General features: G+C 40.8%; 1 protein-coding gene across 1 annotated transcript in view; it reads right to left on the bottom strand.

The window, feature by feature from the left end:
• Window positions 1–6,428, bottom strand: part of LOC130039570 (NUT family member 2G-like) — a 119,676-nt gene extending 113,248 nt beyond the window's left edge. Inside the window, exon 1 of the mRNA XM_056131435.1 lies at window positions 6,408–6,428. Coding sequence (XP_055987410.1) covers window positions 6,408–6,428 — 21 coding nt within the window. The remainder of the gene's footprint in view (window positions 1–6,407) is intronic.
• Between the last annotated feature and the right edge of the window lie 7,195 nt (window positions 6,429–13,623).

Here is a 13,623-nt window from a genome sequence, read left to right on the forward strand (position 1 = left end):
TTACAGTAGACAAGATAAGAAAACAACTGTGTCTATAACAGAGGAATGACTTTTGAACAATATAGATGAAGATCTAGGGTCTCATGTGAGGTAAAATAAGCCAGATAGAAAGAGACAAATACTGTTTGATGCCACTTACAAATGGAATCAGAAACAGCCAATCTCATAGAAATGGAACCTACAATGGTGGTTTCTAAGGGGTTGAAAATTGGGGATACTTTTTTAGGGGTACACACTCACTTGCAACTCATAGCTAAGTTTATTCTAGAGATCTAGTGCATAGTTTAGTGATTAAAGACAATATTGTTTTATAAATCTCAAAGTTATGAAGAGTTAATAGTTCTCAACACAAAAATGATACTTTTGTAGAGGGATAGAGCTATGTTGGCAGTCACATTAATAATATTTCAATGTATTAAGCCAGGGTGCTATAAACCTAAATGTACACAGTCTTACATGTCAAGCACATTAAATTTTGTTTGTTTGTTTTTGAACCACACCAGACTTGTGATGAGGGATCACTCTTGGTGAGATCAGGGGACCATATGTCGTGCTGGCGATCAAACTCGGGTTGGCTGCCTGCAAGATAAGCACCCTGCCCACTCTACAGTCTCTCTAGCTCCACAATTTTTGTAAAGTCAATTTTAATAAAAACACTGTGATTTGCAAGGTTATCCATTATACCAAGTCCTGTTCCTTTGTCACTCTGCTTGCTGATGGCAGGGAATTTCTTGGACCTTGAGCACTTGATAAAGAAACAAAGAGAACTGAGGAGGAAAACCACTGCCCGTGGTGTTCCTCTTCTAGTAGCTGGTGGGGGGCATCCCCAGGGCAGGCGTGGCATTTCTGCTGTGCCTGGCTTAGAAGGCGAGCTGGAGGAGGTGGGTACAGAGGACAGGCAATGCACTGTGCCTCAGAAGAGCCTTCACTCAACTGTTTTCAGGTGCAGCATAAGGATGTGATGTGGGGTAAAAGTGAAGTGGAGTATGAAAGTGCCCGTGTCACCTGATGTGACACACACTGCAACTTGAGCTTCACCCAGTGTTGATAAAGATATGCTGATCAAAAAAAGCCAAAACCTAACTCTAGTGCATTTGCAAAAAAAAGCCAAGTGAGAGCCATGAATTAAACTGATCTTTCCTTCTCTCTTCACCAACCTCAGGTTAGAAGTAGCCATAGAAACGATCATGGCAGCAGAAACTATTTTCCTTTTTGTTGTAGGCAGACTGATAAGAGAATTTGGGAATGTGCTTTGGGCAAATAATACATTTTAAAATGAAGAGATTATCTAGCCCTGAAGGAACCCAAGGATAGGAAGACCTCTTTGAAATACAAACCCTGAGCTTTTTGAAGAGGAGAAACTGAGACACTATAGGAGATGGAGAAATCCAAGGTTCCATCCAGAGAAGGGTGGAGCCCTCAGAAAAGGGGCAGCTGCAGAGGAATCTGTGAGATTAAAAAGACATTGTCAGCAGTTCAAAGGCCACAATTTCCAGATGATTAACAGTGCAAGGCTTTTCTGTGACAGCACTGAGGTTGGCCGCCTGCAAGATAAGCACCCTACTCAGTGTATTATTGCTCTAGCTCCAAAATTTTTTAAAAATAAATTATTAAATGCACCGTGATCTACAAAGTTGTTCATTATACAGTTGTTTCAAATATTTAGTGTTTCATCACCACCAGTGTGTTCTTCCTCCACAAATATCCCTAGTTTCTCTCCCAATTTTTCCCCTTAGGCACATAACAAATTTACATTATGTTGCTTATTCCAAATAAAAAAACTTAACAGATGGCAAATAGAATAATCAGAAAATAAAACAGTAAGAGCTAATTTGTGATTACTGTATGAATTTGACCTATGTAAATACAAGAATCAAAATCATTTAATACAATGTAATAAAATGCCTATTCTCATTTCCATGTGTCTGTTTCCAACTATGGAATCTACAGTATCACTGTATCACTATATTACTGTCCTCCCGTTGTTTATTGATTTGCTCAAGCAGGTGCCAGTAATGTCTCCATTCGTCTCTGACATGTGCTAGTGTAGCCCGATGGCATACTGGGGCTCTTTCAGGGTCAGGGGTATGAGGACCATCATTGCTACTATTTTTGACATATGGAGTATGCCACAGGTAGCTTGCCAGTCTCTGCCATGGGGGTAGGATTCTCTCAGTAGCTTGCCGGGCTCTCTGAGAGGGATGGAGACTTTTGGGTTAGCCTCTAATCACCTTTACAAGTGTTCCCAGTCAGGCATGTATGCGGGAAGGATACATACTTTCAGTAGCTCACTGGGTTCTCTGAGAGCGAAAACTAAACAATAAAAGGTCTAGCATCCGTGGCTGCACGCTTCTGGGAGCTTGGTTTTATAGTCTCCAGATCTTGGCCATTGGTGGGATTACACGGCAGTTGGTGGGCACAACTGTCTAGCTACTGGAAGATGGGGGATCTGGGTGGACGAGGCCCAGTTCTGATCTGAGCAGGCTTGGAGATTGCATACCCAGGTCCTATACACCTGGGTTCCTCTGCCAGTTCCTTCATGCATGAGGCTCAACCGAGCATGTGGAGAGTGGTCTCAGCATGGCTATGGCTGGGCCCTGGAGGTCTTCAGTTGCCAGGGCTCTGCTCGGGCCGGTAGGGAAACTCAACCCGCCCCACTCCAAAGGGCCCCGGTGATGATAGCCAGGTGCGGGGGCAGGAGAGTCTGCATTGTTCTCTTCCAGAAGCTTGGTTTTATAGTCTCTGGATCTTAACCGTTGGTGGGATTACAGGACAGTTGGTGAGCGCAACTGTCTAGCTACTGGAATCTAAAGTATATTACATTAAATTTTACTTTTTACATGGATCTCACTATGGTAATAATCATCTTTCACCTGTCATTAATAAAACCTTTCATGTAATTCTGTGTTAATATATTTTGGAGTTCGCGTGGAATATGTAAAGCCTACATATGTAAATTTTCCCCTACACTTTATGTAAACACTGTAGTTTACAAAGTTGTTCATGTTGGTTCGTTACAGGCATTGAACATTCCAACACAATACCATCACCATTATACTTTTCCTCCACCACTGTCTCCAATTTTCCCAACCACCCCTTAAGCCTGTCCCCATAGCAGGCCCTCAACGATTTATTTTATATTGCCTTTTATCAATAATTTGCTAACAATGATAACAAATATTTCTTTAGCAGAAAATTAGTATAAATTGTTGTATCTCACCATGGAGACATTAAGTCCTTGTATGAGAGATTATTAAGATGTTATTTCAGCTTAAGTCTTTTATGTTTATGTTTTATTAATTGAGATTGATTGCCTTCTATGTTACATCCCATCCAATCTGGTGGGCTACTACTGGTTAATCTGTGTTGTGGAGTTTGAGATGTCATTTGCATTCAAGGCTGTTCACTCCAGGAAGTTGGGAATTTTTAATAGGGTGGTGCGACTGGAGTTAAATTTTTAACTGGGTGGTGGCTTTAGGGTGTGTAAGTGACTTCTGGGGCTTATGGAAGTACAGGAAGCGGGGCAGAAGTAGCCCATCCTGACTCTGAGAAAGCCTGGAAGATCTCAGTCACAAAACCCGCATGCCTGAGTTTTTCGGCAGACTAATTTCTCTATGAGGTTGAGTCCCAAGACAATGAAGTCCCGTAGGGAGCATGGTGGCTATTTTGAAGTGTGGGAGCAAGCGCGGGCTAGGGTTCTGTTTGGGTGAGTCAGCCCAGGACCCACCCCTCCTTCCAGGGTACCATGGACATCTCAATCATGTGTGAGTGTCTGGAAAAAATATCTTTTGTGTCTTGTTGTTCTCTTGAGATTTACTTATGAATCTCTGGAGCATGGTCTTACACGAGCTTACCTCTTGTTTTAGCTAATTGTTTTACCTACTTATTTTAGTTTTACCATTTACATTTAAATTTGTCACATAGGTAAGCTATGATTATTGTTTGAATTTATTGCTTTCAAAATATGCACCCAGAATAATATGCGTGGAATCTGTTACAAATTTTAATGTTACTGAGAATTAATTGGACACACTTGTGTGATTTTCTTTAAACAAAGCTGAGTTGTATAACTTAGAAATGCTGTGTGGTCCAAATATTCTCTGTTAAAAAGTCTGTGAAATTATACAGCTTATTAGGGGTTGAAAGGTACTTGAGAGCAGAAATGTTATCTCTCAGTTTCTTAAGTTTCTGACCAGTTTTTTTTTTTAATTGAATCACTGTGAGCTACAGTTACAAAGCTTTCACGTTTGAGTTCTGGTCATACAATGATCAAATACCCATCTCTCCACCAGTGCACATTTTCCACCACCAATGTCCCCAGTATCCCCCACGTGCCTCTATGGCAATTTCTCCCACACTCTCTACTTTTCGGCATTATGGTTTTCTTGAGTTTTTCCACCACCATTCAAGCCTGCCTGCCAGCGGCAGATGCTAGATACTTTATTTTCTATTGCTTATTATGAATAACACGAGCGGTCACATGACCACAAAAGCAACCACACACTTCTGGAATTCTAAAATTGTAAATGGTTGGGTCCAGAGACATCTCTGTAGGGAGCTAATACATTTTGAGATTCATTTGGGAGTCTCTGAATCAAGACTGTCCATGCACTGAGATGGCGCCTGGAGGCAGATCGTGGGCATGACAGCCAGGATCCCAAGCAGGCAGGGAGACTGGGAGGGACAGCCCATCTCAGCTACTGCCATGTGGCCTGGAGTCTTAGTCCTGGAATCCGGATACCTGGGTTTTGATTCTGGAAACTCGTGGCCGTAGGGGTTTCATCTGGAGCGGGCAGAGAGGGCACGTCTCTTCTGTCTGAAGTGCCCCAGTAGAATTGGCTCAGTAAGAGGTCCGGAAAGATCTCCGGTGACCTGTTGCCTGACCAGTTCTTTCTGTAGTCTAGGAGACCATGTCATGTAAAGAAGTAGGCTTTGGTCAGTCCAGGCTAGGGACCTATAAAAGGAAATAGATATCTCTTAAAAGAAAAATACAGAGAAATTAGAAGTATAGAAACAAAACAAAAATTAAGCTGACAAAGGTATAAAAAGAATTAAGAATAATAAGAGAAATATAGAAGATCTAAATATCACAGTCAAATACTATTTTCCTTTGGAAGCATCAAGATTACACAAAAATACTGTAGGCTATATATATATACATATATATATATATATATATATATATCTCAGCACACAAGTCTCAACCTTTAACAACATGCTACTAATCTCTAATAGAAGGGCTTAATGGCTCCTGGGTGAAATACAACAATCTTCACACATTTTTCTCTAAGAAAACTTTTTTTGGATCATTTTTAGTGGATTATTCATAACAAGAAATACAAAATAAATTACTTAGGTTCTGCTTTGGGGGCAGGGTTTGGGGTTTGGGATGTAAACACTTGAAATATGGCTATGGCAAGGTGTAATTGTGGTGAAATTGATGTTCAAATATTATATATCACGGTATATATATCACAGTCCCCCTGTTGTTCACCGATTTTGCTCGAGCGGGCCCAGTAACGCCTCCATCATGAGACTTGTTGTTACTGTGTTTGGCATATCGAGTACGTCACGGGTAGCTTGCCAGACTCTGCCGTGCACGGTTCACATATTAAATGTAATCAATTATTGTGAACAACTTTATAAAAATAAAATTAAAAATACTGTAGGACCTCAATATGTGGATTACGTTTTTATGCTAATAATTTTCTTAGGTAATTAATTTTAAATAAAGGTAAAGGTAAAGGCCCTCCCGTTGATTGTCGATTTGCTCGAGCGGGCCCAGGAACGTCTCCATTGGAGACTTTGTTGTTACTGTGTTTGGCATATCGAATACTCTCGGTAGCTTGCCGGGCTTTCCAAGAGGGGCTGAGGAATCTAACTCGGGTCGGCCATGTTGGCCGCTTGTAAGGCGAAAGCCCTACCGCTGTGCTATCGCTCCAGCCCCATTCAACATAGTAATATCCATTCACTAAACAAACTTAGCAGTTTACAAAGAAACAATCTTTAATCTGATAAGCAACTATAAAAAGCAGTGAGATAGTATCATAGAAATAATATTCAATGAAATCATTTGAGGAAAAGGGTACCAATGTAAAATTAAAATGTCCACCATTCAGGAAAAAATCTGTACTCAGAAACTAATATAATGTACAAAATAATCTTGTACAAGTAAGTGATTCAACTAGATATGGGGCCCAAGAACTCAATATAGTAATTACTTTTTAAATTATTCTAATATTGTTGCTATATTTAAACTTGTAATCATATACTTTATATGTATTCTAGCCTCTGACTTAACAGTTTGCTTAGACAAATGTATTCACCCATGTCTGTTTGTGAATATAGAAAAGATTTCTTTTAGCTTGCATCAGAAAGAAATGTTTATCTCAGAGGACTGAACTCACCTTGCTGGTGAAATCGGCCATGTCTACATTCAGACTCCTTCACCAGACAACCGAACGGCAGCTGTCATTTGAGAAAATGAAGGTTTTCTAAAATATTCAAATTTAGTGGGGTGACACAAAAGCAGACTTCTGAGTAGATGGTTACTATTTTTTACTGTTTTTGGACCATTCCTGTTGGTAGTTTATGATAACAGTAATGAATTCTTCAGGAATGTCTTCTTACCTTTCAATCTTTTCTAATTTTCTTTCTTTTCTCTTTGGAGATATTCAATCCTGTATTATCTATTATATGTGCCATAAATACGTACTTATGCATTTTACTTTTGTCTGTAATAATTTTACTCATCCTTGGTTTCACATGTTTTTCTCCACAGAATAAGCAAATTAGTCCTCCACTCCACCTCTTTATTTTGTCTCCCGAAGAGATCCCTGCAGAATTTAATTCCTTTTCACTAGATCACTGATCTACTTCCCAAGCTTTAAAAAGGTTTGTATTGTGACATATATAAAAGATAAAATTGACATCTTCAGGGGCTGGAGCGATAGCACAGTGGGTCAGCATTTGCCTTGCACGTGACTGACCCGGGTTGGATTCCCAGCATCCCATATGGTCCCCTGGAGCACCACCAGGAGTAATTCCTGAGTGTAAAGCCAGGAATAACCCCTAAATATCACCAGATGTGATCCAAAATCCAAAAAAAAAAAAAATTGGCATCTTTGTTCTTATGTGTTCAGCGATGTTAACTACAGTGATGATGTCGTGCAACCAACTGCCTTCCATCTTCCTCTCCCCTTCCTTCTGCAGGGTAGAGACTGCTCTGTAAATAATGCACATGCTTTTCCCCCTTCTCTCCAGGAACCTGCAACCAAAACTCTGTTCTGTTTCTAAGATTCCAGCTACTTATTAGAGTTCCTGTCTAAGCTGATTCAATATGTGTTTCTCTGTTTCTCACTGATTTGTTCCTTAGCAGCATGTCTTTAGTGTTCACCATGTGTCAGAATTTTCTGAGAAGCTCAGTAGTGCTCTGTTTTATGTCTATACAGCATTCTGCTACTTCCTCTTCTACCACTAGACACTTGTGTTGCTTCTTCTATGCTTCTGCTATTGTGATTAATGCTGTGTGCTTGGTTGTAATATCTCTTTTTGACTCTTTTCAGTCTTTTGGGCATCTAACCTGAAGTCAAACAGCTGTACTATATGATAATCTTATTCTAATTTTTGTTTGTAGAATTTCATTTTAAATTACCACTATTATTATTATTATCATTATTTTGTATTTGGGAGATACGGGTCCTGGAAGGAAGCCAGACCAGAAGGTCCGTATTTAGAGGAGATGCAGAAACACTGACAGATATGGTGTCAGAGTATGTAGCCGGTCTGGTATGTTTTCTACTGAATAAACCTTCCTTACGTGGGAGTCAACAGGATCAGTGCTTAATGGTGTGTCTGGACATCAAGTCGTGGGCATGTGTCAGGATGGAGGTGCCAGCAATTCTTGGTCATGCCGTGACCTGGAAGTACTGTGTCACCTGCTCCCAGGCTGCTGTCTTTCCCATCGGCTTTGTGAGGGTCCAGCTTGGATTCCAGGCTTTCTGTTTGTTCCCTTTTGACTTACTTGTGCTTTATTGACTTCTCCACCTAGGAGCCCTTGGGGCTAATATTTTCCCCTCTCTCTTTATTTATGAGCACTGAGGCTAGTAATGTGTATGGATTTGGTTTTATACATAATTAGGTGGTGGTGGCAGGAGTGGAAAGGGGGGTTGGACTACACCTGGTGGTGCTTAGGGCTTATTGCTGGCTCTGTGCCCAAGGATCACTCCAGGAAGTACTCTGGGGGACCATATGCGATGCTGGAGAACAAACTGGGGTCAGCTACACAGCCTTATCCTGGTTCTATCTCTCTGATCGTACAAATTTGGGTTTAAGATAAACTGCTCTTTAGTCATCGTATGACCATTAACAAATGAACTTTTCTTGGGTCCATTTATTTAAAAAAGCAAATTATTTCATAAGAGGTAAGTAAAAGGGATGCTGCTGGAACATAGTGTTTTGTGTGTTTGTGTGTGTGTGTGTGTGTGTGTGTGTGTGTTTTATGATTAAAATCAGTTCTTTTATTGAGGGAGAGAAGTTACTCCAGTGTTCCCTGGTGGAGAGAAAGGGGGAAAGTGGGAAGTCAAGTTTGCTGGTGAGAACTGAAGGCTCTGCAAACATTGTCAGAATCCAGGCTTTTCTGGATCTTTCCATGCCTTGTGTCTACGGATCGGCAAAGGGTTCTAGAGACCAAATGAGAGGATTCTTTCAGCTGTCAACCAAGAGGCTTTAGGTCTTCTCTCAGTCAAGGCAACCAGTGAAAATAGAATTTATTTTTCAGAATCCTCTGGGGAATTAAATAGTCTCTTTCGCATCGCATTACCATGCCTCTGCTCTTTCTTCAAGCATTTTTGTCATCTCTCAATCAAGATCATTACAATGACCAAAACATTTCAGAGAGCTGTGATTTTTGTGACATTCCTCAAGCAAGTGTATCAAGATGTTGCACTCTTCAGTTGTGCAAGTGTGGAGATAAGTTGGGATGCATCCTTAGGAGGAGGTGACGGACCCCAGCAGAACAACCCGGACGGCGGGCGGCCCAGGAGCCTGCAGCAGAGTCGGGGCGACCCGCCGAGCCCGGCAGAGAGGAGGCTCAGGGCGCATGCACGGGCGCGCCCCAGTATGGCGGCCGCGAGGGCCCGCGGCGGCTCCGCTGGAACATAGTTTTGAGAAAATTAAATGTGGGGAACGTTAGCCAATTAAAATTATTATGATAATTCAGGTTATATGCTTATAATAGTGTAAATAGCATCTATGTTTTTAATGGATAGTTAGAACAGTTCCCTGGAAGCCATTGCCAGTCCCCACCTCATATGATACTTCTAGCCTGTCCCTTCGTTCCCCCCCCCTACATCCCTTGCTTGGTGATTGCAGTATAATACTTATAAACATGTATATGTATATGTATATGCATATGTATATGTATATGTATATGTATGTGTATATGTATATGTATATGTATATGTATATGTATATTCCACAATTGTTAAGTAGATTGAGTAAATGATAGAACTTTGTAGACCAGCATTAGTCAACAAGGGATCAAATAACTCCTAGGGCCCTCCAGGATGTTACAAGGGGAACACGGGTTTAAATCTATAAATGGGTGATTTTTGCCTCTAGTCTTGTGACAAGGTTAGAATACCAACTGATAGAACGGGGTGCCACAAGAAGAAACAAGGTCCGAAGGGAGTTGTAGTCAGTGAAAGGGTGAGAAACAATGATTTGGGCCACTGGTTTTGTTCACTGGTTCTGGAGATTACTAAGGTAGTTCAAGTGTCAGCTCTGGATATTAAAGTATTTTTCTCTTCCATCAAAGTTTACTCATATTGAGATACTATATTTGTGGTTATATATATACATATGTTGCATTTTGATTATTAATGATTTGTGATTATTAATGGTTTTCTCTCTCCTTGGTGATTCTTCTTATTCTGAAGTTCATCCTAGTAGCATTCTAGCTAATTTAGATTCCATTTTTTGGGGGTCACACATGGCAATGCACAGGGGTTATTCCTGTCTCTGCACTAAGGAATCTTGGAAAATGTTCCCTGTGCATTGGAGAAGAATGTGTATTCTGCTTTTGAGGGGATGAAAAGCCCTGTGAATATCTACTAGCCCTTTCTCTTCCATTTCTTCCTTCAGCACCAGTAGTTCCTTTTTTAGTTTTAGTCTCATTGATCTATCAAGAGGTGATAAGGCAGTGCTGAAGTTTCTGACTACTATTTTGTTGCTAACAGTGTCCTCCTTGAAGTCTATTAGCAGTTGTTTTAAGCATTTTGCTGACCCCTCTTGGGCACGTGTAAATTTAGGAGTGTAATTTCTTCCTGATGTACATATTTCTTGATTATTGTGAAATTAAATAAATAAATAAATAAATAAAATAAAACCAAGCCCCCAGAAGCGTGCGGCCGCATTTGTGGCCTTGCGACCTCTTACTCTCAAGTTCTTGCTCTCAGAGAACCCAGCAGGCTACTGAGAGTATCATTCTCGCATATATTACTGACTCGGAACACCTGTAAAGGTGATTAGAGGCTGCCCCCAAAGCATCCATTGCTCTCGGAGAGCCTGGCAAGCTACTGAGAGTATCCCGTATGGCAGAGCCTGGAAAGCCACCTGTGGCATACTCAATATGCCAAAAACAATAACAATGATGGTTCTCATTCCTCTGACCCTGAAAGAGCCCCCAATATGTCATTGGGTTACACTAGCATGTGACAGGGATGAATGGAGACGATACTGGGACCGCTCGAGCAAATTGATGAACAATAGGGTGATAGTGATTGTGAAATGGCCTTTATTGTCACTTCTTATCTTTTTCATCCTAAAATTTATGTTGTCAGATGCTAGTATGGCTACCCTGGCTTTTTTGAAGAAATTGGTTGCTTGAAATTTCGTTTTCCTTCCTTGACCTTGAGTCTATTTTTACTACGACTGTTTGTGTTTTGCTTATAGACAGCAGAATGATAGATTTAGATTTTTAATCCATTTTTCAGCTCTGTGACTCTTTATTGGTGCACTTAAACCATTGACGATGAGAGAGAATATTTTCATTGGGTTTTGTGTCAACATTCTGTAGAAGATTGTTGTATTTTGGGGTTTTATTTTGTGTTACACTAGCCCCTTCAGTTTTTCATTTAAGGTTTAAATCTACAAAATTCCTGAGCTGTTATTAATTTATGAAGTAGTATATCATTCAAATCTGAATGAGAGTCTAGCTGGATACAGTATTCTGAGGAAATCATTTCATTGAGTTTTTTTTTAACTATATCCCAATATCTTTGGACCCGGAGGGTTTTGTCTGATAAGTCTGCTGAAAATCTAAAAAGTTCTCCTTTGTATGTGATTTCTTCTTTGATCTTGCTGCTTTCAGTATTGTGTCTCTATCTTTGCTATTTGTCGTTCTCATTATGTTTCTTTGATTCGTTTTATTAGGGTCTTTTTTAGCTGGTACCCTTCGGGCTTCTTGGATCTGGAAGCCTGCATTCTCCAGCTCTGGGAACTTCTCAGTAGAGATGTCATTAACAGTTACTACCAATATTGGTAGTAATTGGGCTTGCCTCCTTATTCTGGTACTCAGATGATTTTTATGTTATGCCTCTTGAACTCATTCCATATATCTCTTACTCACCATTGAGCTATTTTGAAGTCTTTTTACCATATTCTGTTATTGCCTTTATGTTTTCTGGAGCACATCTTCAAGCTCACTGATTCTGTCTTCAACAGTTGCCATTCTACTGTTGAGGGCATCCCCTGAGTTTTTTATTTCATCTACCAAAATTTTTATTAGTGACTATTCTTTTTGTAGCTTTTTTTAAATTTATGCTCTCATTTCTTTCTGTATTATATTGACTGCCCCTTCCACCATTTCTTTCATATCCTCTCTATTTTATTGGGCTGGGCGATAGCACAGCGGGTAGGGCATCTGCCTTGCACGCAGCCAACATGGCCGACCCGAGTTCGATTCCTCTGCCCCTCTCAGAGAGCCCGGCAAGCTACCGAGAGTATTCGATATGCCAGACACAGTAACAACAAAGTCTCCAATGGAGACGTTACTGGGCCCGCTCGAGCAAATCGATGATCAACAGGAGGGCCTTTACCTCTCTATTTTATTGGATGTCCATTCCACTATTTCTTTGAGCTCAATAACATCCTCTTAGCTTCACCTCAGAGTTCTTTATCAGAGAGATTCTTAATGTGGGTATTCCCTGTTGAGGCTTCAGCTTGGTCAATAGTGTTCTCTTCTTCCCCCTTCAAGTATAGTATCTTCCTCTTTCAAGTATAGTACTTTGGTGCTCCTGTGCGAATTATGTGGGACCTCTAACACTGATCCAGGCAATATTTTCTTTTAAATTAGGTTTGTACAGTTTCTTGTGTTCACAGTTATTTTGTTGAATTTTGATTGGAATAGAATGGCAGACTACTGGTTTAATGCAGCTGGGGTAGCCAGGCTTTAGTCATAAGAGTTCTGTAAAGGAAGCTGAGATATGGGTCCAGTGCAGCATGAAAGGGAAATTAATTGTCAGATGCATGATCTGCAGCAACCCCAGAGGTCATGCCCCCTGCCACAGGTATACCTGGAGGGAAGGGTCCCTGTGTTGGTGCAGATCCTGGTTTACAATTCAAGTCTCACTTCTAGAACACTTGTAAAACCGCAGGTGTCTGCTCTCACATAGTTGCTCATTTGGGCCATGACATGTTTTTTAAAACTATTTTTGACAAGAAACTCGTGTGGAAATTTGAGTCAGATTAGGAGCGTTGAACGGGTTCTGAGATACTGTTTTCATTAGCACAGTGCTGCTGCACATTCCTTCAGTGCAACCTGAATATTAAGATGGAGCTTTGTTGCTGAAATTCTGCTCGGAGCTCTACTTCTCACTGTTTTCCTACTCACTGCTGTACCTGAAAAGTTTTTCTTCCTACACTCTGGGCTCCCGGTGTGTGCTTGTTTCTGCTGCTGCTTGTTAGCTGTGAGTATGCAGCGGTCTGTGCACAGGTGAGATGTCCAAGTAGGATCCAAGCTCCCCACACCTGTTTTCTCAGAGTATCAGGACTTGTTGTCCTTGTGATCCTTCTTTCCTCTGCATGCCCTTAGATTCTACCTTTCCCTGCCCCGGTAAGTGGGTAAGCGGTGAGTCCTAGGGTTTCTTCCCTCAAGTCAGTTTAGCAGTGTTCTCTTGTTTTTACCCTTTGGTATTGTGTCTTAGTCTACATCCCTGTGGAGCTGGTTAGGGCCTTTTTCCAGTTCGATGTCATGAAGAGAGAATATTCCTGGTAGGACTCTGTAATGAACGTGGCTGCCCTTACCAGAGTTTCGAAAAAGAAAGATTTCATTGGGGCTGCCCAGATTTCTTAAGAGTTCCCAGCAAAGGACACCACGAAGTGTTTGTAGTTGAGGGTGAACTGAACTTGCATTTGTATCTCTAACACTATTTCTATCTTGCATTACTAATATAATCCTTGCAATTTTAGTGTCCTATTCTACCTACCTTATATCTCTCTGATCCCTCATTACACAGGCGAATAGTTTTATGCTCTTTCCTTCTGAAAGTAGCTTTTGGGAGAGATGGGGAGCTACTGGTTACCCCAGATTTCTCATTGCTTGAATAAACTTTAAGACTTTGT

The sequence above is a fragment of the Sorex fumeus genome, unplaced genomic scaffold (assembly GCF_029834395.1).
Source record: "Sorex fumeus unplaced genomic scaffold, SorFum_2.1 ptg000088l, whole genome shotgun sequence".
In the NCBI taxonomy this organism is placed as follows: domain Eukaryota; kingdom Metazoa; phylum Chordata; class Mammalia; order Eulipotyphla; family Soricidae; genus Sorex; species Sorex fumeus.